General features: G+C 47.7%; 1 protein-coding gene across 1 annotated transcript in view; it reads right to left on the bottom strand.

The window, feature by feature from the left end:
* Nucleotides 1–23,299, bottom strand: part of RFX8 (regulatory factor X8) — a gene marked incomplete at both ends in the record, with an annotated part of 75,276 nt that overhangs the window by 5,039 nt on the left and 46,938 nt on the right. Inside the window, 5 exons of the mRNA XM_080711425.1 lie at nucleotides 2,433–2,547; nucleotides 9,738–9,832; nucleotides 12,522–12,678; nucleotides 15,275–15,333; nucleotides 22,031–22,181. Coding sequence (XP_080567551.1) covers nucleotides 2,433–2,547; nucleotides 9,738–9,832; nucleotides 12,522–12,678; nucleotides 15,275–15,333; nucleotides 22,031–22,181 — 577 coding nt within the window. The remainder of the gene's footprint in view (nucleotides 1–2,432; nucleotides 2,548–9,737; nucleotides 9,833–12,521; nucleotides 12,679–15,274; nucleotides 15,334–22,030; nucleotides 22,182–23,299) is intronic.

Raw genomic sequence — 23,299 nt, 5'->3', positions numbered from 1 at the left:
GAGGTTGGCAGGTCCGTCACGCTTGCAGCAATCCACGCACAAAGAGCCCTTGCAGAACAGATTTGAACAGAGAGGCAGCAAGCTCGGTAGCCTAGGCCACGAGAGAGAATTTAAAATTCATCTAATGTGAGCTGGGAGGAAAGAAAATCCTACCGGGAAATGAATGCTGTTCCCAGAAGTGAATGTGCCTCTTTGCTCCTCCCGAACGAAGGTGAACCTTAATGTGCGCCAGAGAAACAGAGGGGGAGATCTGGCCTACTGCACTTGTTAAAAGGTAATTTTTAAATGAAGGCAAAATCACGGCTAGTAATACAGTTTTGATTTAACTCAGTAATGAACAAGGGAATTAGAAATGTTGCAGTTGAGCCGGGCGCGGTGGCGCACGCTTGTAATCCCCGCGCTTGGGAGGCGGAGACAGGAGGATTGCGCAGGTTCGAAGCCAGCCACGCTGGTTTAAGAGACCCTGTTTCAAAAATATAAAATAGGTCTGGGAGTGTAGCCTGGAGGTAGAAGGGCTTCCAGGAACCCCAGTACCACCAAATAATAATAATAATAATAATAATAATAATAATAATAATTATAATTATAATAATAATAAATACATTTGCCGGGCGTGGTGGCCACGCTTGTAATCACCGCACTTGGGAGGCGGAGACAGGAGGATCACGCAGGTTCGTAGCCAGCCACACTGGTTTAAGAGACCCTGTTTCAAAAATATAAAATAGGTCTGGGAGTGTAGCCCGGAGGTAGAAGGGCTTCCAGGAACCCCAGTACCACCAAAAAAAAAAAAAAGAAAGAAAGAAAGAAAAAGGAATGTTGCAGTTGATGCAAAGGAGAATCCGAAGCACTCAACATGCAGAGACAGTGAAGGATGGAGACCTTAATTTATCATAGATGCAAAGAAGATCAGTCCTTAGGGCATTAATCAAGTGTAGGCACCTGAAATAAGTACGTTGCATTTCTGTGAACGAGAATCGTTGGCATTGCTATCAGCTTGCTATAATTTACAGAGCTGTAAAATAGCGTACAGACTAAGATTGGGGGAGATTATCCCAGAAGGGTGTGCACAACCTTTTCCAAGCAATCCTTTTGCCCATTTTGAAGCTTTCAAGATTTTCCCCTACCCAGTGCTCATTATTCCTTGATGGATCTGGGGTAAAAGGCACAGTCTCCATGAGATAGCTTGGCCTTGTCCACAGTAAACCTAGCCAAACAATTCCTGGTCTACTTAATCTTGTGGAAACCACAGTACCCGAGAAGATAAAAAAAAAAAAAAAAACTACCGGTATGAATACATTGATTGCCTATGGATGTCCAGAAAAGGTAGACTAGAAACAGCAAAGACAGCTAGAAGACTGGGTTTCTTTCTGCAATTGTACGTGAATTCCACCTTCTTTGCCCTGGAAGGACATTAGCATATGGCAGAGTCAGCTGGGGCTTCACTAAAGGAGGGCCTCATTATGGGAACAGGTGTCACCTACGTGTCTGATCACTTCAGTCACCCTCCAAAGGTCCCAGGTGTTTGCAAAATTGCCTTCTTTCTGTGAGGGCGTCTGGCAGGCTTCTGGGGGGAAAGGTTGACTCTCCTTGACTAGTGTAGAAACTTATAGGGGCAGGGAAATTGGACATGCACTCCACTTCTGTATATGCCCAATGTCCAGGAAGGTGCCTGGGATGGGATATTGTCGGGGAAATAGAAAAAACTATTGAACGAATGATCCATTCCAGGAAGCTGCACAAAACTCCCTTCCTACAACCCCCTTCACACTGCACCTCCACCAAAGACGCCTCAACAGCCGTAGACCAGTTACCGAGCAGGGAGGGTGCGAAAGGTGGAGCACATCCCTTTTCCCACCATCTGCATATGGTGGTGACTTCCTGAAAGTTAAATGTAGCTGCTCCAAAGGACCTATTTTTCCCCCCTCCACGTCTGTTGTGTCTCCATCCTTTCTTCGAAACGGCACAAAGTTTATGATAATAGAAAAAATAAAGCCCCACCAAACCACGGTTTGGTGTAGGCTTTCTGCAGTCCTTCTATAATGGAACGAGAAAGCGGAGGACGCTCCATCTGCCTGATGGATGATCATCTTGCTGAGAATACCAGTACGGCATTTTAGACTAGTTCTTCAAGCCTGCCCCGCCGGATTGTGGTGTGATGTGGTGTGGTTGTGTATGTTTTCTGTATCTACGTTGCATGTTATATAAAAAAAGTAAAAAGAAGGTGAATGGAGTCCACACATAAATGTGCAAAAATGTTTATGCTATGGAAAAAAAATATATATCTATATTTATATATTTATGCAGGGATGAGGATTGAACCCAGGGCCTTGTGCATGTTAGACAAGCACTCTACCGTTTAGCTACACCCCAGTTGTATAACATTTTTTTTTTTAAAGCAGAACACAGGATGCTTTTGTATTTCTCCAACTTACCAAAACTCTCTCTGTGGCAGAGGGTCATAGCTCTGCTCACGGCCGTGAGGAGGAAGTTCCATCGTAGTTGGAAGTTGGCGGCCAGTTTGATAAACTCCTCTTTGCTTCGGCTTGGCTATTTTTTGTGAAGAAGAAAAAAAAGCAAAAAGGCATGGGTTTATAATAAAATCGGAAAGAATAGCCTGTTTTTTGCAGGGAGGGGTACTAGGGATGGAACCCCGGGGCATTCTACCTCTGAGCTACACCCCCTGCCCTATTTTTTATTCTTTATTTTGAAACAGGGTCTCACTGAGTTGCAGAGGGCCTCACTAAGTAGCCGAGGCTGTCCTTGAACCGCGATCCTCCTGTCTCAGACTCCCAAATGCAGTGTGCCACGACACCTGGCTCTAGACTGTTTTTAAATGCATGCATCTGTCATGCACAGATAGTTTAGCAAGGCCACAGGGGAAGAACAAGACAAATGACAACAATAAGAACAGAGGCAGCGGCACAGGGGGGACCTATTTCTGGTCTTGCTTGGTCTCCGTCTCCAGTGGAGACGGCTCCAGGGCAGACCCCTTTGAAGTTGGTAGAGAAAAACCAGGGTGGTGGGGAATTGGCCTACTTTATTTTTCAATTGTCACACAATTTTTTATAAAGAGGTCACTTGTGAAGTCTTTTATATAAAATATTAGAAGAGGCTATTTGGACTGAGCTCCTGCACTGGGCTCCATAGAACCAAACAAAATGGAGCCACTCACGCTAATATTCTGAGATAGGAGAGAAGGGCCCAAAGCTCCCCAAGAGGTCCTTTTTATCCTTCAAAAAAAAAATTTTTTTTTTTTTGGTGGTACTGGGGATGGAACCCTCTACCTCCAGGCTACACTCCCAGACCTATTTTATATTTTATTTGGAAACAGGGTCTCTTAAGCCAGTGAGGCTGGTTTCGAACCTGCGCTATCCTCCTGTCTCCACCTCCCAAGCACAGGGATTACAAGCGTGCACCACCACGGCTGGCTATCCTTCAATTTTTGATAGCCATGGTGGGCCCCAGAGCCTCACAGTTGGTTGAGGCTACATCAGATGCCTTCTAGCTGGCTGCCCAGCTTTCACTCTGGCTACTTCAGGCTTCAGTTCTGGGTCCAACCTGGATTTCTCTGCACCACCCATGAGTAGGCAGAACATCTGTGGCTAGCCTGCTGGACACTGCGCATTCTTGAGCCTTCCTCCTCCTCCCCAATCCCCCTCTCATTCTTTTTCCTCCTCTTCCTTCTCCTCCTCCTCCTCCTCTTCCCTTCTTCTTTCTTCTTCTTCTTCTTCTTCTTCTTCTTCTTCTTCTTCTTCTTCTTCTTCTTCTTCTTCTTCTTCTTGTCACCTTCTCCTCCTCTTCCTTTCCCTCCTCTCCTCTTTCTCCTGTCGTCTCCTCCTCCTCCTCTTCCTCCTCCTCCTTCTTCTCTCCTCCCCTTCTCCTCTCTTCCTCCTCCTCCTCCTCTTCCTCCTTCTTCTCTCCTCCCCTTCTCCTCTCTTCCTCCTCTTCCTCCTCCTTTCCCTCCTCTCCTCTTTCTCCTGTCTCCTCCTCCTCCTCCTCTTCCTCCTTCTCTCCTCCCCTTCTCCTCTCTTCCTCCTCTTCCTCCTCCTCCTCTTCCTTTCCCTCCTCTCCTCTTTCTCCTGTCGTCTCCTCCTCCTCCTCCTCCTCCTCCTCCTCCTCCTCTTCCTCCTTCTTCTCTCCTCCCCTTCTCCTCTCTTCCTCCTCTTCCTCCTCCTCCTCCTCTTCCTTTCTTCTTTCTGTATAAGCAGCCTTGCCCTTACCCTTATTAGAACAGCTCACGTACTGATTTTTCTTACGTTGCAGTGTAAATCCCAAGGAATCCCCTTCTGGATGGAGGTATTTTCCTGTTGGTGACTTCTAGCTCAGGCAGAGCAGGCTGAGCTGGTTGCTGTAAGAGCTGGTAACACTGAGGCTGCTGGCATGGAGAGCGGCCAGCACTCGGGGCTGCAACACCGAGGGTGACAGGCAGTGACAGACGGCTGCCGGGAGTGCCTAGCTCTCACTGCTCCAAGCGTTCCAGAGAATTACCAGGAGCTACCCACTCCTACTGCCAGGAAAACAGAGAGGGTCACTCCTGTGCTGAGAGCAGAAGGCTGCAGGCAGGCAGGGGCCAGAGCTGCTAACAGGAGGGGGCTGCACTGGGCTGATTCTCTCTGAAGTGAGCTGATTGATCGGTTGTGTCACCAAGCCACAACTAAACTGTTTATCTGACCTTCTGAGAATCCAGGAGAGAGAGAATTAGTCAAATCTCCACCAGTTTTCCCTGGCACGACAAACAAGTCCCCTTTGCAAAGAAAAGTCCCCTTTACAAAGAGAGCACCTCTGAAATGACCAAGCCGCTGCTAGTTCCTTCTGTTTCCTTCAGCCATTTCCTGTCTACCAATGGCGGCCTTGGTTGCAGAACAGAGCTCTCTGAACCTCTCTGGTTTTAAGGGTTGCCGGCTCCATGAATTGCTTTAGCTCAGATAAGCTCAGTTAAGCACATTTAGTCTCCAGGTTTTCCTTTGATCAGGTGCCACAGAGAACAGCCTCACTGAGGTCCACTGGGAAGTGACCGTCAAGGGGATCAGTGGCTATTTTATTTACTTATTTTTGCAGCACTGGGGATGGAACCCAAGGAATTCTACCTCTGAGCGACACCCTCAGCCCTGTTTTTTTATTCTTTATTTTTGAAACAGGATCTTGCTGAGTTGCAAAGGGCCTCACTAAGTATCTGAGGCTGTCCTCAGACCACGATCCTCCTGTCTCCGCCTCCCGAATGCTGGGATTACCAGTGTGCACCACCACGCCCGGTGTTTGGTGGCTATCTTTTATTCTAGCTCTTCTGTCCACCACGATCGACTGCAAAAAAGAGCATGGATTCCTAGCAGTGAAAAGTAAGGCTGCTTATCTGGGAAGACACAAAGCTGGTGACTACTATTCAAACGACCTCAGCACTGCAGAGTCCCTGCTCCTCTGTCCAGGGAAGCCGAGGTCATCTGATGGCCTGACGGGCGCTGACCTGGGTACCAGTAAGATGCCGCGGATATGCAGACTGAGACATTCTCCCTGTCTAGGTTGAGCGCAGCTCTGGGCCACGCTTGGAGTGTGTGGACGTGTCTATTGGAGTTGTGGGTCACGTGTCTATTGCACGTGTCCCACGAATGCCTCAGAGCCTCTCCTAGGTCTCCATGGTACGCTGTGTGGACCACCTATTGGCTGGTGACCACACGTCTCTGAGGAAGAGATGGAGAGACTGGTCAGAAATGACAACAGGTTCTTTTTTGGGTCATTGCTCGTCTTCCTTTCTGCTCCATCCCCAAGCCCCCGACACGCCAAAGGGTGTCCCTGAGCGCTGGGTGGGTGTGAATGCCCTTCAGTGGCAGTGGCCTTTTGTCATCTGAAACAGGGATCTGGGGAGAAATCCCTCCCACTGGTGACTGATGAGGCTGAGGCTGAAGGCCAAGGTCAGATGGAGAGACCACAAAACTACAAAACCCACAAGGACTTTCTAAAAGCAACCAGGGATGGAGCTCTGGGCAATCAGCCCTCTCTGCATGAACGCTGGGATAGCGGCTGCAAACCCCGCTGGGCGTGCTTCCCATCACCACCCAGTGGCCCTTCTTACTCTTCCTTCTAGAGACATTCTGGGGCCTGGACCGCCTAAGACAAGAAAAACGAGAAACGCGGAGGTCGGACATCTCCCGCTGCCTGCGTGCTGCCAGCTGCTAACAGTCGAGGTCATTAGTCACCTCTGACAAGCCCAAGGCTTTTAGCAGTCTGAGTGTTTTATTGACAGTTCTCTCTGTTATTTTATTTTAATCAGTTAAGCTCTTTCACAAAAACAAGCTCTCCGAAGGCATGCCCTTGCAAGAACACCACTCTCCCCATCTGCCTCAATGGGGGAAGGCTGCGGAGGCGATGGTGGAGACTTGGGGAACCTGTCACTTGGTTTACAACGTAGGCTGAGCCTGTCGGGCTGCTTGGAAGCAGGATTGGTTCTCACAATTTCAGTGGGTTCGTCTTGGCTAAAGCTGGAGACTATGTGAGTGCTGAAAATAAGGAACAGATCGCTGAAAGCCGCTACCCGTGACGAGGGACGAGCCTTCAGCTATCAAGCGGGCAAACGTCCCAGGAGCAGAGTGACTCTGGACGTATCATTGCTGCTAGAAATGAGCTTTGCCTAAGACCAACAAGGAGGAAGAAGAATAAACACAGTACTGAATCTGGAATGATTATTTTCAAGAAGCAGAGACTGGAAGCAGGCACCTCCCGAGAGTAGGAAATGGCTTCCTAGCTCCTTTCTGAGGAGTTTCTGGTTCACTTCTTGTAAATTGAGGACCCCAAAGTCCCCTGCAGTTTCTTGGGACTCAGCTATTAGTTCTGCCCTTTCTGCCTTAGTGGTGGTCCTGGGGATGGAACCCAGGGGCATTCTACCTCTGAGCTACTCCCCTAGCCCAATTTTTTATTCTTGATTTTGAAACAGGGTCTCACTGAGTTGTGGAGCGCCTCACTAAGTAGCCGAGGCTGCCCATGAACCTGGATCCTCCTGTCTCAGCCTCCCAAGTACTGGGATTACAAGTGTGCCCACCACGCTCAGCTCGCCCTTTCTTCCTGACTGAGAGGTCGGGGATGGTGACAGGGCCTGGTGGGGGATGGAGCCACATGGCCAGAGGGAAATGCCCACATCTTCCCCAGGCCCCCAGGCCCCCAGGCCCCCAGGACCTTGGCTCTGCACTGCGGTTGTGTGTTCCTTCCTCCCTAAATGGGGGAAGAGTTCCTCAGGCGTACACCTCTGTTCATGTCTTGTCTCTCCTCAATGTCCTGCATCCCTCTTGTCTAATTTTAATCCTGAGCTTCCTGTTAAGTTCCCCAACGGCTTAACTTGTCCTCTGCAAGCTTGCTATTGCTTTTCCCCCCCTTTGCCAGGCATTCTAAATTCTAAGGAAAAGCTTCATGTAGATGATTAAGATATTAACGGTGAGAGTCAGGTGTGGTGGTGCATGCCTGTAATCCCAGTACTTGGGAGGCTGAGATAGGAGGGTCAAAGGTTCAAAGGCAGCCTCAGCAACTTGGCAAATGCTCAGTAACCAAGAGAGACCCTGTTTTCAAATTAAAAAAATAAAATAAAATAAAATGGGGCTGGGGATGTAACTCAGAGGTAGAATGGCTCTGAGTTCAATCCCTAGTAAAATACACACACACACACACACACACACACACACACACACACACACACACCTCGAGAGTCAACTATTCCCGGAAAAAGGAACAAGAGAAATGTCCATCATAAGATCTCATAGTCAGTGATCTCTTTTTAGAATTATAGAACCCGCCGGGCATGATGGCGTACGCTTATAATCCCAGCATTCGGGAGGCTGAGATCGGAGGATCGCGGTTCGTGGATAGCCTCAGCTACTTAGTGAGGCCCTTTACAACTCAGTGAGACCTGGTTTCAAAATAAAGAATAAAAAATAGGGCAGGGGTTGTAGCTCAGTGGTAGAATGCCCCTGGGTTCCATCCCCAGACCCGCAAAAGAAAAAAAAAAAAAAAAAAGAATTATAGAACCCAGAGCCGGGCGTGGTGGTGCACGCTTGTAATCCTAGTGCTTGGGAGGCTGAGACAGGAGGATTGAAGGTTTGAAGCCAGCCTCAGCAGCTTAGTGAGGCTCTCAGCAACTTAGATTTTGTTTCCAAATAAAATATTAAAAATATGACTGGAGGTGTAGCATGGAGGTAGAAAGCCCCTGGGTTCCATCCTCAGTACCACCCCCTCCAAAAAAAAGAATTACAGAACCCAGAACATCACGTGATCTTCAGAGTGCATCAAAGAAATGAACCACGGCACAACTCTATTAAGTGCTTTACATCCTAGCTGGCTTCCATCCTGCTTCTCACTCCAGTTTAAAGTCCTCCTTCCTTTTAAGGTTTCTCTGTCCCCTCAGCCATGATGTCGCAGGAAATGGGGTTCCTTGGGCCATGTGTTTGCACCTACGTTTGAAGCCCTAGCCCTGAGCCCCCAGCCTCACTGCAGGCTCCACTGGAGCAAGGTGCTGTGGCTTCACTCATGGCAGCTCTGCCAGGCATACCGCCTGTGCAGATGGTGACGCAAAGCAGACCCAGGACCTCACTGAAGTGACTCACAAGAGACTTACTGGCGAGTAGGACCAACCACCCACCTCCACAACCAAGCCATCTGGGACAATTTCTGTGCCTGTGTTTGCAGTGCTGAGAATCAAACCCAGGGCCTCACACGTGCTAGGCAAGGGCTCTACCACCTCAGGCCATCTCTGAGTTTTCAATTTTTTTTTTAATTTTTGTGGCACTGGGGTGGAACCCAGGGGCTTTTCTACCGCCGGGCTATACTCCCAGACCTATTTTATACTTTATTTGGAAACAGGGTTTCACTAAGTTGCTGAGAGCCTCACTAAGTAGCTGAGGCTGGCTTTGAACCTGTGCGATCCTCCTGTCTCAGCCTCCCAAGCACTGGGATTATAAGTGTGCTCCATCTCTGAGTTTTTATAATCAAGCTAGACACTTTATTGGAACATGTTCTTCAAAACACCCAGGTAAACTCCTCTTCTCCCCACACAAACAAACAAACCCTCCCTTCCTCTTTCTCCACAGCAGTACTACTCGGAGGACAAACTATCTCCTTCCTTCTTTCCTTCCTTCCTTCCTTCCTTCCTTCCTTCCTTCCTTCCTTCCTTCCTTCCTTCCTTCCTTCCTTCCTCTCTCTGTCTCCCTCTGGCTCACACATACCCACAGATGCTCACTCCCTCATATACATTCATACACACACATCCACACCCCTCAAACACGTGCATATACAGATACTCATGTTCTCCAACATCCCCTCACACACACACACATACACACACACACACACACACCCATCCCCACATGCACACTCACCTAAACACGTAAGCTCACTCCTACACACACATACACACGAGTGTGATATGCCACCCACCCCAACTCTCTACTTTGTCAAAGAAAAGAGCGGACACTTCCCTGCCCTATCAGCCATGCCAGCCCTTGGCACACTCCTGACTGGTGACCTGAGAGCCTCTTTCTCATACCCCCAGGTATGAACAGCACTTCAAAGAGATCCCCAAGGCCGCACACTCATTAGGAACACAAAGGGTGAGTCCCAGGGCTGGATTTGTCACCTCTGTGGTCATCTAGTTTGGAGCTAGGTAGTCAGGTAATGGGCACTGGGGCTATAATTGAGCCAGAATAAGCAACTCACACCCACTTCTTTCCTGTAGAAAGAAAAAAAAATTCTCAGTTTTGTACCTGGAAGACAAATGCTTGGAGATTGGAAGACAGACAATTCAGAAATACACTGAGATCTGTTGATGTTCCCAGCAAAGAAATTAAACAGCTTAAACCTACAAAAAAAAAAAAAAAGAAAGAAAGAAAGAAAGAAGGAAAGAAAGAAAGAAAGAAAGAAAGAAAGAAAGAAAGAAAGAAAACAAATATAAGGATTGTGCAGTGTGCCCCGAGGAATCGCTCTGTAGGCACTGCCGTCCTAGCTAGCCTGGGGGACAGTGTCTAATAAATCGTTCAAAGGGATATCCCGAGGCCTTGCGCTCCTTCGGAATGCAAAGGATGGGTTCTCAGGCTGGATTTGTCACCTCTGTGGTCTAGTTCGGGGTCACACCTCTGCCACTTGTGGAAATGGAAAGAAATGTTTTGGAACAGTGAATCCACTTTGTAATTACACCGACCTGTCTTCAGATGAGCTCACCGTGCGATACAGACATGATCTCACCAGGCCTTGGCATTTTTACAAAGGGGCTGGCTTATTAATGTCATTTAAGTGATGGGGGACATCAAAGCTGGCGAGCGCCTCGCCTGAGGTTACGCGCTCAAGCCGGTGGAGCCCGAGAGAAGGAACAATTGTGATGTCGGGGCTCGGGCCCCCTGCCTGCACGGGGGACACTCAGGGAAATAGCACAGACTTTGCCTTTGGCTTCTCACCATTCCGAGTGCAGCTGCCTGGTTGAGCAGAGTTCAGAAAAGGTTGCTATGGCCTGAGCAGAGCTTGGTCCAGGTGCCCCTGGCCCCGAGAAGTACGTGCCTGCTTGGTACCAGCAGTGGCTCTCAGTTCTGTACCTTCTGACTGAATTCTGCACCCTTTTTGGACACATAAGGATGCTCATGGTAGAACAGAAGCCCCAGGCAGGCCATTGGGTAGTCTATCAGGTATTTGGGGGTGTCTCCAGCCCTACTGGGGCTCTCTGGATTTAGGCTGGGGATAGGAGCAGGTGATCACTGGGATTTCTGGGGAGTCAGTGTTATGGGCGGGGACTGTCTGGGCTCCTACTAATCATAACTGCCATTCAGAGCTCAAAAGCCTGCTGGGTTGGCATCAATTCTTGTTGCTAAGATGGAGGGCAGGGGGATGCCCTCGGGGAGGACCTGAGATTTGGGACAGCCAGGGCAAGAGGGCAGGAGATAACGGAGGTACTATCAAAGGACAGGGTGGTGGGACAGAGGCTATTTGGCAACAAGTATAAATGCATTCGATGCTTTAATAACTGGTGCAACTTTACACAGGTCAAAGAAAGAGGATGAGACAATATTTTTTCTTTTTTCAGTATTGGGGACTCAACCTAGGGTCACTCTACCTCTGATTCACACCCCCAGCCCTATTTTATTTTTAAATTTTGAAATAGGGTCTAAGTTGAGGAAGGCCTCACTAAGTAGCTGAGGCTGGCTGTGAACCTGTGATCCTTCTATCTCAGCCTCCCAAATACTGGGATTACATGTGTGCACCACCATGCCTGGCTGAGATGAGATAATATATAGGTGGTGCTTTTATGTGTTGTTGAATCCAGGTGTTTTTCTGGTTATAAAATACTGAAGTTCTACTGTGTGCCAGCACCATGCTGAGGGGCCCAAATTGAACCAGACGCAGAAGGCACCAGAAGGAGCAACTGCAGCAGGGCAGGCAATTTTATACCCAGCTGAGTGTGCTGGGCTGGGTTATGCCATGGAAGGAGAAGCTACTGGATCTTGCGGGGCATCCTGGGCAGGGAGTGTTTGGAAGGGCACAGACAGGGGAGCCTGGAACCCACCACATCCTCCTGACAACCGTCACTCAAGCCTAGAGATTGGTCCTTGACCCATAATCTAGGGGAAGGCGGGGCAGAGCTGTTCTGCAGTCCCTCACAATAGTTCCCAGGACCTCCCTAAATCTAAAAGCTCCTTCTCTCATGACACCCACCCACTTCTGGGATAGAGCAGAATTACATGTCAGCCAGCCATCGGAACTCTTTATAGAAGGCAGATTGCAGTTTTTTGTTTGTTTTTTGCGGTATGGGGATGGAGCCCCATTCGACCTCCAATCTCCACCTCCAGCCCTATTTTTTATTCTTTATTTTGAAAAAAGGTCTCACTGAGTTGCAAAGGGCCCCACTAAGTAGCTGAGGCTGTCCGCGAATCTGGATCCTCCTGTCTCAGCCTCCCAAATGCTGGGATTACAAGCGTGCACCACCACACCCGGCTTTGCAGGTTTTCTTTTCTTTTTGAAAAATAATTAAAATGACCAGATAGCAAATAGCAAGAACGTCCACAGGCTTCATGTCACTTTTACAAAGCAGTGCAATATGGTCAGGAGCCCCGTTGTCAAACAGCTCATTGTTACTAACAAAGCTTGAAGCTGCTCATAGTGGCTAGCAGGGTCAGTGACAGCAGAATTTGCCTAGGGATGGAATTATGTCAGTCCAGTTCAGACTAGATGGAAGAGACACTTGCAACTGTGAATGTAACAAGACAGATGCAGAATCGGGCTTTTTTTTCTTCTTCTTCTTCTTAAGGGAGGACACCCTGGCAATCAGACACTCAGCCGTTCATTCTTTTAGTGAGCAGAAGGGTCTTAGCATTGCTGCCCCCTCTGACAAGGGTCTGGGAAGCCAGAGCTGCAGGGTCTTTATCGCCCCCTGCAGGAAGGCATGTGCTAGGACCGCCAAGAGTAAATAGCATTCTACCTGTGTGAAGAAATTCCTTAAAATAGCCATGCCGACCCCAACATAGACCCACACCCCCGTAAAGAAAGCGGCAAGGGGAGATTACATTGCATCTCTATGTGGCTCTCCAGCTCCTCTGCGTGGCTCGGGTCGCTCGCCAGGGCTTTCCTGGAGATGTCCAACGCGCCTTGCTTGATGATGGCACTTAGGTCTGACTTCAAGGTGCTGACTCTTGTGTTATTTTTCAACACCAGCCTCATGGTCTAAAGAACATGGACAGCAGGATAAGAAAATCGCGTCACCTGACTCTTGCCCACTCTCCCTCTCGACCTTATGGGGGATTCTGTTGTTGAGAAAGACACGTGGGGTTTGCATATTAGCCGTCCACGCTTGCATCTTACGTGACACCAGGGAGGTTCAAATGTCACACATCGACACCAGGGAGGTTCAAATGTCACACATCCCTAGCCCAGCCTCGGGAAGCCACACTTAGAAGGCTTTTCCTCCTGGGCAGGTGCACTCAGGGCTCTCGGAACACCGTCCTTTCCCTCTTTCTGTGTCTTATTCTCTGGTCCCCTTTCTCTCCTCCTCTCCAGTTACTATTGACGGGGAAATAGCAGGTGATTGAAGGTGCGGACAGAGCCTTGTCTCTGCTGCTGCGAGGTGGCTGCGGGGCTTCAGCACCTGTCACTGTCCTCCCTGTTGGGAGCTGGAACAATTAATTTAGCTTCCGGGAGCTGATTTCCTGTGCTGTCTTGCGAGGGCAATCTAGCGCCATACATTTAGAAACGGTGCAGGTTGGGCATTGGTCTCTCTCCCAGCGTGACTATGTTACATAAGAGGAAACAGGGCACTGGGGTGTTAAGTAAATGTCCCCAAAGGGTCATAAGAGTAAAGATAAGGTTCAGAGCAGGGCTGGCCCTAGAACCCAAGTGTGCCACACTTGTTGGGGCGAGATGCAGAACTTGGGGGCGGAGTCATTGCCAGACTGACTCAGTCTTGAGTGTGAAAGCGCCACAGAACAGGGCATCCCCGAGGACCTAGATGGGCGATGACCTTGGCCAACTCGGGGTCTAGGGAGAGCTTTGGGCTGGAAAGGTCGGGACAGCTCAGTGCAAGGCCCACTGAGCTCCTCTTGAACAGAGGCTGGCGGGGAACAGAGTGACAGTCCCCAGCTCCATCCTGACTGCGGCTCAGAGCATTTCAGAACAGACTCGTGAGTAGCCTGAATGTCTGAGTGTCAGGTGCTGGCTTATGCAGCCATCCCTCTGTATCCACGGGGGACTGGTCCAGCACCCCCAAGGATACCAAGATCTATGCTTAGGTATAGATGCTCAGGTCCAGAAATGGTATAGTATTGTAGTGTTTGCATAAAACCTACACACAATTCCTCCTTCTCCCCCCCCCCCTTGGATTGAGCCCAGGGGAGTTCTACCTCTGAGCTACACCCCCAGCCCTTTTTATTTATTTTTAATTTTAAAAAATTTTTTGTAGTACTGGGGATGGAACCCAGGGGCATTATACCTTCAAGCCACACCCCAGCCCTATTTTTTAGTATTTTTTTTTTTTGAAACAGGGTCTCACTGAATTGCCAAGGGCCTCGCTAAGTAGCTGAGACTGTCAGCAAGCTGCAATCCTCTGGTCTCTGCCTCCCAAATGCTGGGATTACAAGCATGCGCCACCACGCCTGGCCTATTTATTTATTTATTTATTTATTTATTTATTTATTTATTTATTTATTTTTAAGCTTTGATATTGGGGAACTAACCCCGGGACTTTCTACCTCTGAGCTACACCCCAATCCTATTTTATTTTTTATTTTGAAACATGGTCTCACTAAATTTCTGAGGCTGGCCTCAAACCTGAGATCCTCCTGTCAGCCTCCCCCAAGTATGAAGATCACAGGCATCTGGCACCTTGCCTGGCTCCCATATACTTTTCCTTTTGGTACTAGAGATTGAACTTAGGGTCATTACACTTCCAAGCTACACCCCCCCACCCCCAGTCCTTTCTAGTTTTTGTTTTTGAAACAGGGCCTTGCTAGGTTGCTGAGAACCTCACTACATTGCTGAGATTGGTCTCGAACCTGTGATCCTCCTGCCTCAGCCTCCCAAGTACTGGGATTGCAGGTGTGCACCACCATGCCTGGCTTCCCATATACATTAAATCATGTCTAGATGACTTGTAATACCCGATACTATGCTGATATTATGCAAATAGCTGTTATAATGAATTGTTTAGGCAGTAATGACAAGAAAGAACATCTGTACATGCCCATTACAGACATGACGGCTGTAGGCTTTGGAATACTTTTGATTTGCAGTTGGTTGAACCTGTGGGTGCGGTACCCGTGGATATGGAGGGCCGGCCGTGCAGTCTTTCTTTGACCCTTCGTGACCATTCTCTAAGGCTGGAGCGACATCATTACCTTGGATGACCAGATCAGAGCGGAAGAATCTGGCAGCGGGGGCACGCCAGACCCTAGGGCCATGCACAGGGTGAAGGAGCCTGTCTGTCTGTCTGTCCTGAGGTCTGCGGTGGTACCACTGCACCTGGGCCAACAGCCAGCCCAGGTCAGCACCCCATAGGCCTCCCTCCAGCAGTCTAAGGGCAGAGGAGCCGAGGAGATCGGAGCCTTCCCCAGCACAGAGGATGCAGGCTTCTTGTTGGGCATCTCGGGACCCCTGGCCTCCTCAGGTGGTGGCCAGCAAGGCCCCCTGCCTGCTCCCTGCCCTGCTGGTGGGTGGGAACGGCCGGAGACAGCAGCGTCCGCCTCCTCTTGGGGTACACCGACCATTTTCACTTGGCACTTCAGGAAACTGTCTCCCTTCCACCCCACCCTGGTTGCCCACAACTTACCTTTGCCATGTTGGAAAGGTATGTCTTTCTTCTGAGTCTTTTCACAAACACGGTGACTTCTGTTAAGAACGACACACAGGGCCCTCAGTGGCTCTGTCCACTCCAGCTCCTTGGTGGGGAGGGCACACCCCGAGAGGCAGGGAGGCTCAGCTGCCTAACCTGCGTCCCCAGCTGTCTAACCTGCGACCCCCGCCTGCCAGCCATTCCCAAGTGGCTAGGAGATTCTAGTGGGGAGACCATCACTAAACTACCCATTCTCTCTAGATAATCATGTAACCCCACACGATTATCTGAAGGGGGCTGCTGTGGTCTCTAAGCTTGCGCCACCTTCATGATGTGCTTGGTCCTCGCCCCTGCAGCGATGGTATTAGGAGCAAGGGTACGACCCTCCGGGTGGGAGGAGTGTTTTTGTAGGAGAGGTGCCAGAGAGACCCCTCACCTCTTCTACCTCTGTCCTCTTCAAGGACAAAGAGAAAAGACAGGTGCCTATGAGCCAGGAAGCTGGCCGTCTCACCAGATGCCTGATTTGCCAGAGTCTTGATCTTAGACTTCCAGTCTTCAAAACCGAGAGAAATTAAGTCTCTGTTGTTTTTAAGTCGCTGGGTCTGTGGCATTTTGTTATATGAGTTGGTGCTAAGACATGTGCTCCAAGGATTTTAGGATTTTTACCCCAACTTCCTCATCTCTTTGGAAAATGATCAGAGGTGAGCACGGAAAGAGGAATCAAGAGCCGGCTGCTCTCTTCTTCAATGTTTTTGTTGATAAACTTAACGGCTATTTGCGGGGAAATGTCTACGAAGTTTGCTCAATGAACGTTTGCTGGATGTCTGCTGAGTTGATGGATAAAGGGCCACTTCTCCCTTGGAGGGGCTTACTCTCTGGAGGATGGGTCCCCAGATATGCAGAGGGATCGCTCTACCACAGAAAAAGCGAGGGGTCCTGAGGAGGAGGGAGAGCCCTGTTTGAAAGAAGGTGTCAACAGGAAGGGCTCTGCTGAGCACTGAAAAGGTGATGAATACATCTGGGCGCTGACGTGTAGGCAGGAGTTAGCCGTATGAATCGGGTGGGGAGAATGGCAGTCGGGGTAGGGAGACACAGGAATGAGAGCCTCTTGGGGGAACGACCGGTCTTGTGTTGCTGGAAGTACCCGGGGGTCATGAGGGTCCCTGGAGAGACGGGGACAGGGATGGCCAGAGGTCAAATGGAGTGACTTTCATGGGATGTGAGAGAGCGGGCGTGGAAGGCTATTAAGTGATCACATTGCTGTCTGGGGATGATCGCTGGGGGTGTGAGAGGGGGGACTGGAGGCAGGATGACCAAATGGGAAGCTACTGGAGAGAGAGAGAGAGAGAGACAGACAGACAGACAGACAGACAGACAGACAGACAGACAGAACAAGGGCTTGAACTGAGGCAGGCGCTGGAGTGCCAGGGGAAGACTGGAACAGGGCTTCTGTTCCCCTCCACAGACCCCTTCAGGGATGCCCCGCTGCCGCTGTCACTCTCTCTCCGCAGCACCCCTCCCCGTCGCCGGCACGGCCGGCAATCGCAGGCGCCCATCCTGGATCACCCCAACACTCAGAAGTGGAGGAAACTGGGCTGGGGTTCCCAGCACCTGGGGGGCAGGGGCAGGGGTGAAGATTAGATATAGTCCTGTCCTGTAAGCACACTGAGAAGACAAGAACCCCCCACCCCCGGAAATAATTGCAAAGGAAGTAAGGCTCGTAGAAACACGGAAGGACCCGTGATGGTGGGTGAGTGGACAGGTGGCTGACCTGGCAGAAGCAGGACAGGGCTGAGTATCCGTCTTCCGAACTACTTGGGAACAGAAGTGCTTCCAATTTCTGATCTTTAAAAAATTTCGGAATATTTGCGTATTTATCTTTTTTTCTTCCATATTTTATTTATAAGTGGAACATATTGAAAATGGTGTACATTTAGATTGTGCTTCGTGCCCTCTCCCCCCCATTTCCCTTCCCCCTCCCAACAGAGACTGTCCAGGTTAACCATGTTATATTTATACTATTACACATATTCGTATGTAGCTCCTCCATTGAACAACCTCAGCTTTCTTCCTCTCCTATCCTTCCATTCAGGCTTTGCTGAGATTTCCCCTCCATCATCTGGAGTCCCTCTAGCTTGGGCATATTAGAGAAAACATATGTCCCTTCTCTTTCTGTGCTTGACTAATCTCACTTAACATAATGCTCTCCAGTTCCTTCCATCTTCTTGCAAATGCTATTATTTTATTCTTCTTTATAGCTGAATCGAATTCCATTGTGTGTATTTCCCATAATTTTGCAATCCATTCATCTGTTGATGGAGATCTAGGTTGGTTCCATATTTTGGCTATTACAAACTGTGCTGCTATGAACATGGGTATGCATATGTTACTGTAGTTCTCTGATTTCAACCCCTTTGGAAAGATACCCAGGAGTGGTATAGCCGGATCAAATGGTGGATCCATTCCCAGTTTTCTAAGGGATCTCCATACTGATCTCCATAGTGGCTGAACTACTTTGCACTCCCACCAACGGTGTAAAAGAGTTCCCCTTTCCCCATATCCTCGCCAGCAATTGTTGTTCTTTGATTTCTTTATGCTTGCCACTCTGACTGGGGTTAGATGGAATCTCAGCGTAGTTTTGATTTGCATCTCCCTGATGGCTAGTGATGTTGAACATCTTTTCATGTATCTATTGGCCATTTGTGTCTCTTCTTTTGTGAAATGTCTATTCATTTCAGTTGCCCATTTCTTGGTTGGGTTGTTTGTTTTGCTAGTGTAGAGCTTTTGAGTTCTTTGTATATTCTGGATATTAGCCCCCTATCAGAATGGTGGCTGGTAAAGATCTTCTCCCATTCTGTAGGCTTCCTCTTTAGGTTCTTGATGGTTTCTTTGATGAGAAGAAACTTTTTAGTTTGAAGAGATCCCACTTATTAATTCTTGCTTTAATTTCCTGCGCTTTGGAAGTCTTATTGAGAAAGTTACTCCCTGTACCTATATGTTGGAGTGTAGACCTATGCCTTTCTCTAGTAACTTCACAGTCTCTGTCCTAATTTTTTTTTTTTTGGTGGTACTGGGGGTGGAACCCAGAGGCTTTCTACCTTTGGGCTATACTCCCAGACCTTTTTTTATATTTTATTTAGAAACAGGGTCTCACTAAGTTGCTGAAAGCCTTACTAATTATCTGAGGCTGGCTTCGAACCCGTGCGATCCTCCTGTCTCAGCCTCCCAAGCGCAGGGATTACAAGCGTGCGCCACCACTCCCGGCTCTGGCCTAATTTCTAAGTCTTTGATCCATCTCGAGTTGATTCCTGTGCATGGTGAGAAGTAAGGATTCAGATCCAACTTTCTACAAATGGATAGCCAGTTCTCCCAGCACCATTTGTTGAAAAGGCTGTCTTTTCTCCAGCGTATGAGTTTGGCCCCTTCGTCAAAGATCAGTTGACTGTAGATGTGTGGGTTTGTTTCTGTATCTTCTATTCTTTTCCACTGGTCAGTCTGCCTATTGTTGTGTCAATACCATGCTGTTTTTACTACTATTGCTCTATAGTATAATTTGAAGTCCGGGATTGTGATGCCTCCTGCCTGGTTCTTGTTGCTGAGAATTGCTTTGGCTATTCTGGATCTTTTCTTTCTCCATACAAAATTCATAACTGATTTTTCCAGGTCTATGAGAAATGTTGTTGGGATTTTAATGGGAATTGCATTGAATCTATACATCACTTTTGGCAGAATGGCTATTTTGATGATATTTATTCTGACTATTCATGAGCAAGGGAGATCTTTCCATCTTCCAAGTTCTTCTTCAGTTTCTTTCTTTAATGTTTTATAGTTTTCTCTGTAGAGGTCTTTTACATCTTTGGTTAGGTTTATTCCTAGGTATTTTATTGGCTTAGAGGTTAAAGTAAATGGGATAGTTTTCTTTCTTTCATTTTGGATTCATTGTTGGCATATAGAAAAGCAACTGATTTCTTTAGGTTGATTTTGTATCCTGCAACTTTGCTGAATTGGTAAATCAGCTCCAGAAGTCTTTTGGTTGAGTTCATTGGATCTTCTAAATAAAGAATCATATAATGTGCAAATAAGGATAGTTTTAATTCCTCTCTTCCTATTTGAATTCCTTTTATTTCCTTCTCTTGTCTTATTGCTGTGGCAAGTCTCAAGGACTATATTGAAAAGGAGTGGTGATAGTGGGCATCCTTGTCTTGTTCCTTATTTTAAAGGGAATTCTTGCAGTTTTCTCCATTCAATATGATGTTGGCTTTGGGCTTATTTTATATAGCCTTACTGATGTTGAAATATGTTTCTTCTATTCCAATTTTCTGCAGTTTTTTTTTTAACATAAATGGGTGTTGAATTTTGTTGAATGCTTTTTCAGCATCTATTGATATAATCATGTGGTTTTTGTTCTTAGTTCTATTTATGTGGTGAATAACATGTATTGATTTGTGTATGTTGAACCAGCCTTGCTTTTCTGGGATGAAACCCACTTGGTCACGGTGTACAATTCTCTTGATATGGTTTTGAATGCGTATAGCAAGTATTTTGTTTAGAATTTTTGCATCTATGTTCATTAAGGATATTGGTCTGTAATTTTCCCTTCTTGAAGTATCTTTATTTGGTTTGGGGATTAATGTGATACCGGCCTCATAGAAGGAATTAGGGAGAATTCCATCTCTTTCAATTTCCTGAAACAAGTTGTGAAGTATTGGTATTAGTTCTTCACTGAAAGTTTTGTAGAATTCAGCTGGGAACCCATCAGGACTTGGGCTTTTCTTTGATGGCAGAATTTTGAGTGCTGTTTCTATTTCTTTGTTTGCTATTGGTTGGTTTAGGCTTGCTATGTCCTCTTGGTTCAGTTTAGGTAGGTTCTATGTGCTTAAAAATCTATTGAGTTCTTCCATATTTTCCAGTCTGTTGGAGTATAAATTCTCAAAATAGTTTCTGATAATCCTTTGAATTTCCCCTCTGTCTGTGATGATGTCTCCTTTTTCATTTCCGATTTTTTTTTTTTTTTGTATGTGGTACTGGGGATGGAACCCAGGGCTTTTCTACATTTGGGCTATACTCCCAGACCTATTTTATATTTTATTTTGAAACAGGGTCTCACTGAGTTGCGGAGGGCCTCACTAAGTAGCTGAGGCTGGCTTCAAACCTGTGCAATCCTCCTGTCTTAGCCTCCCAAGCGCGGGGATTACAAGCGTGCGCCACCACGCCCGGCTTCATTTCTGATTTTAATAATTTGAGTTGATTCTTTCTTTTGATTAGGTTGGCCAGGGGTTTGTCAAAGAACCATCTTTTTGTTTTGTTGATTCTTTGAATTGTTTTTTCCCCCTCTATTTCGTTTATTTCTGCTCTGATTTTAATAATTTCCTGCCTTCTGCTGGCTTTGGGATTAGACTGTTGCAGTCTTTCTAGGTCCTTGAGTTGTGTCATTAGGTTGTTTGCTTGGTAACTTTCTGTTCTTCGTATGTGGGCACTCAATGCTATGAACTTTCCTCTCAACACTGCCTTCAAAGTGTCCCATAGATTTTAGTAAGTTGTTTCTGTATTTTCATTTAATTCCAGAAATTTCTTTATTTCTCTCCTAATTTCCGATCTTACCCACTCTTCATTCAATAGCGTATCATTCAATCTCTATGTATTTAAATAGTTTATTTGGGGTTTCCTGTTGTTGATTTCTACTTTCATTCCATTATAGTCTGAAAAGATGCAGGGGATTATATTACATCTCTTGAATTTTCTGGTGCTTGCTTTGTGTCCCAGGATGTGATCTATTTTGGAGAATGCGCCATGGGCTGCTGAGAAGAATGTGTATTCTCTTGTTTCTGGCTGAAATATTCTGTATATACCTACTAAGTCCATTTGGTTTATAGTTTTCATTAGTTCTGAAGAGTCTTTACTTTTCCTTGAAGGTCTATCCAGTGGTGTGAGAGCTGTATTGAAGTCTCCCACTATTATTGTATTTGGGTCTATTTGAGATCTGATGTCCAAGAGGGTTTGTTTAACAAATGCAGCTGCACCCACATTCGGGGCATAAACATTTACTATCATTATATCTCCTTGGTGGATTGTTCCTTTTATACACATAGGCTGGAGGCAATTTTATATGATCCTTCTATCTCAGCCTCCCAAGTACTGGGATTACAGGGACGCATCACCACGCCCAGCTGCACCTGTATTTTGAGTGTAGCGATCACCTGAGGCCACACTGGAGCTCAGAGAGTTTCAGATCGGGAGCATCTTGGATTTCACATATCCAGGTAGAGATGATCACCTTGTATTCACAGACATCAGCCTGGAAGCCAGGCGGAGGGGAAGAGCAGTCTAGAAGACCACCAGGAAGTCATGCATTTCCGATGTGAGGGTGTGCGGCCACGAGGGCAGGAAAGCCCTGGTGGCCCTGGAGGGGACCGGACGTTACGGATACAAGAGAAATTTCTAAGGGGGAGGCTCATTCGTAGCGTAGAGCAGCAGGAGGCTGCGGGGCCAGAGGTGGCTCACCTGCCTATTTTGACTAATGGCCACTGACCCGCCAAAAGCCCATGTGTGTGTGGGAGGACCGGGGAGAAAGGGGTCGGAGGATGGGCGCTAGCACCCACCCCCAGCTCTAAGTGGGAAGTGAGAACCGCGAGCAGCCCAGGCCCCTAGTGTGGTTTTGTGCTTGAGGGGCAAAGGGGTGATTACTGGGTGCAACAGCGCCGCCCTGGTGGGAAGGTTACAGAATTAATTAATTTTTTTTTGGTGGAAACCTACCTTTGAGTTTGGAGATCTGCAAGAGAGGTGGAAACCCTTCTAAAGCGTTAAGAAGCCACAGCTTAAACTTTTTACTAAATATGCGGACAGATTTCAGGTACTGGATGGAAACGTCTTGCAGAAAGTCGCCGAGGAGGACTTTCTCAATTCCCTGCAATGGAAGCGTACAGACGCGGTGACAGGGGCTCCAGGGACTCTGATTACGAGTGACTCAAGCTCGCGACGTGTGGGCGGGGCAAGGGGAGCCGCAGGGAAGGCCCCCACCAGGTCCATGGATGTGGCCTCTGCTTACTATGCGGGACGCCACCCCAGGCTGCAGAATTTGAAATTTTCTTTTCAAATATTGATATCTGGTGTGTGTGTGTGTGTGTGTGTGTGTGTGTGTGTGTGTGTGTGTGTGATTTTTTAACTTTTTAATTTTTGGTGGTACTGGGGGTGGAACCCAGGGGCTTTCTACCTCCAGGCTACACTCCCAGACCTATTTTAGATTTAATTTGGAAACAGGGTCTCACTAAGTTGCTGAGAGCCTCACTAAGTAGCCGAGGCTGGCTTCGAACCTGCACGATCCTCCTGTCTCAGCTTCCCAAGTGCTGGGATTACAAGCGTGCGCCACCACGCCCGGCTGTGTGTGTGTTATAATAGGGCTGGAGGTGGAACCCAGGGCCTCGCTGGGTAAGTACTCTACCACTTAGCTATAGCTCCAGCCCCCAATTAAAAGAAAAAAAAAAAGCCAGGCGTGATGGTGCATGCTTGCAATCCCAGTACTTGGGAGGCTGAGACAGGAGGATTGTGTGGGTTCAAAGCTAGCCTCAGCTACTTAGTGAGGCTCTCAGCAACTTTACTGAGACCCTATTTCCGAATAAAATATAAAATAGTTCTGGGAGTGTAGCCCGGGGGTAGAAAGCCTCTGGCTTCCTGGCTTCCACCTGCAATACCAAATAAAGAAAATATATATATATATGTGTATAATTTCTTTGTTGGTGTTGGGGATGGAACCCAAGGGCATTCTACCTCCAAGTTGGAAACAGGGTCTTGCTAAGTTGCTGAGAGCCTCCTTAAACTGATGAGGCTGGCCGCAAACCTGTAATCCTCCCCTCTCGGCCTCCCAAGTGCTGGGATTACAGGTGTGTGCCATCCATCACACCTGTCTCAAAAAAAATTTTTTTTTTTTGGTGGTACCGGAGTTCCTGGAAACCCTTCTACCTCTGGGCTACACTCCCAGACCTATTTTATACTTTTTTATTTGGAAACAGGGTCTCTTAAGCCAGC

The sequence above is a fragment of the Muscardinus avellanarius genome (genome assembly GCF_963383645.1).
Source record: "Muscardinus avellanarius genome assembly, chromosome: 15".
Taxonomy (NCBI): domain Eukaryota; kingdom Metazoa; phylum Chordata; class Mammalia; order Rodentia; family Gliridae; genus Muscardinus; species Muscardinus avellanarius.
This window is presented reverse-complemented; position numbering and strand designations above follow the sequence as displayed.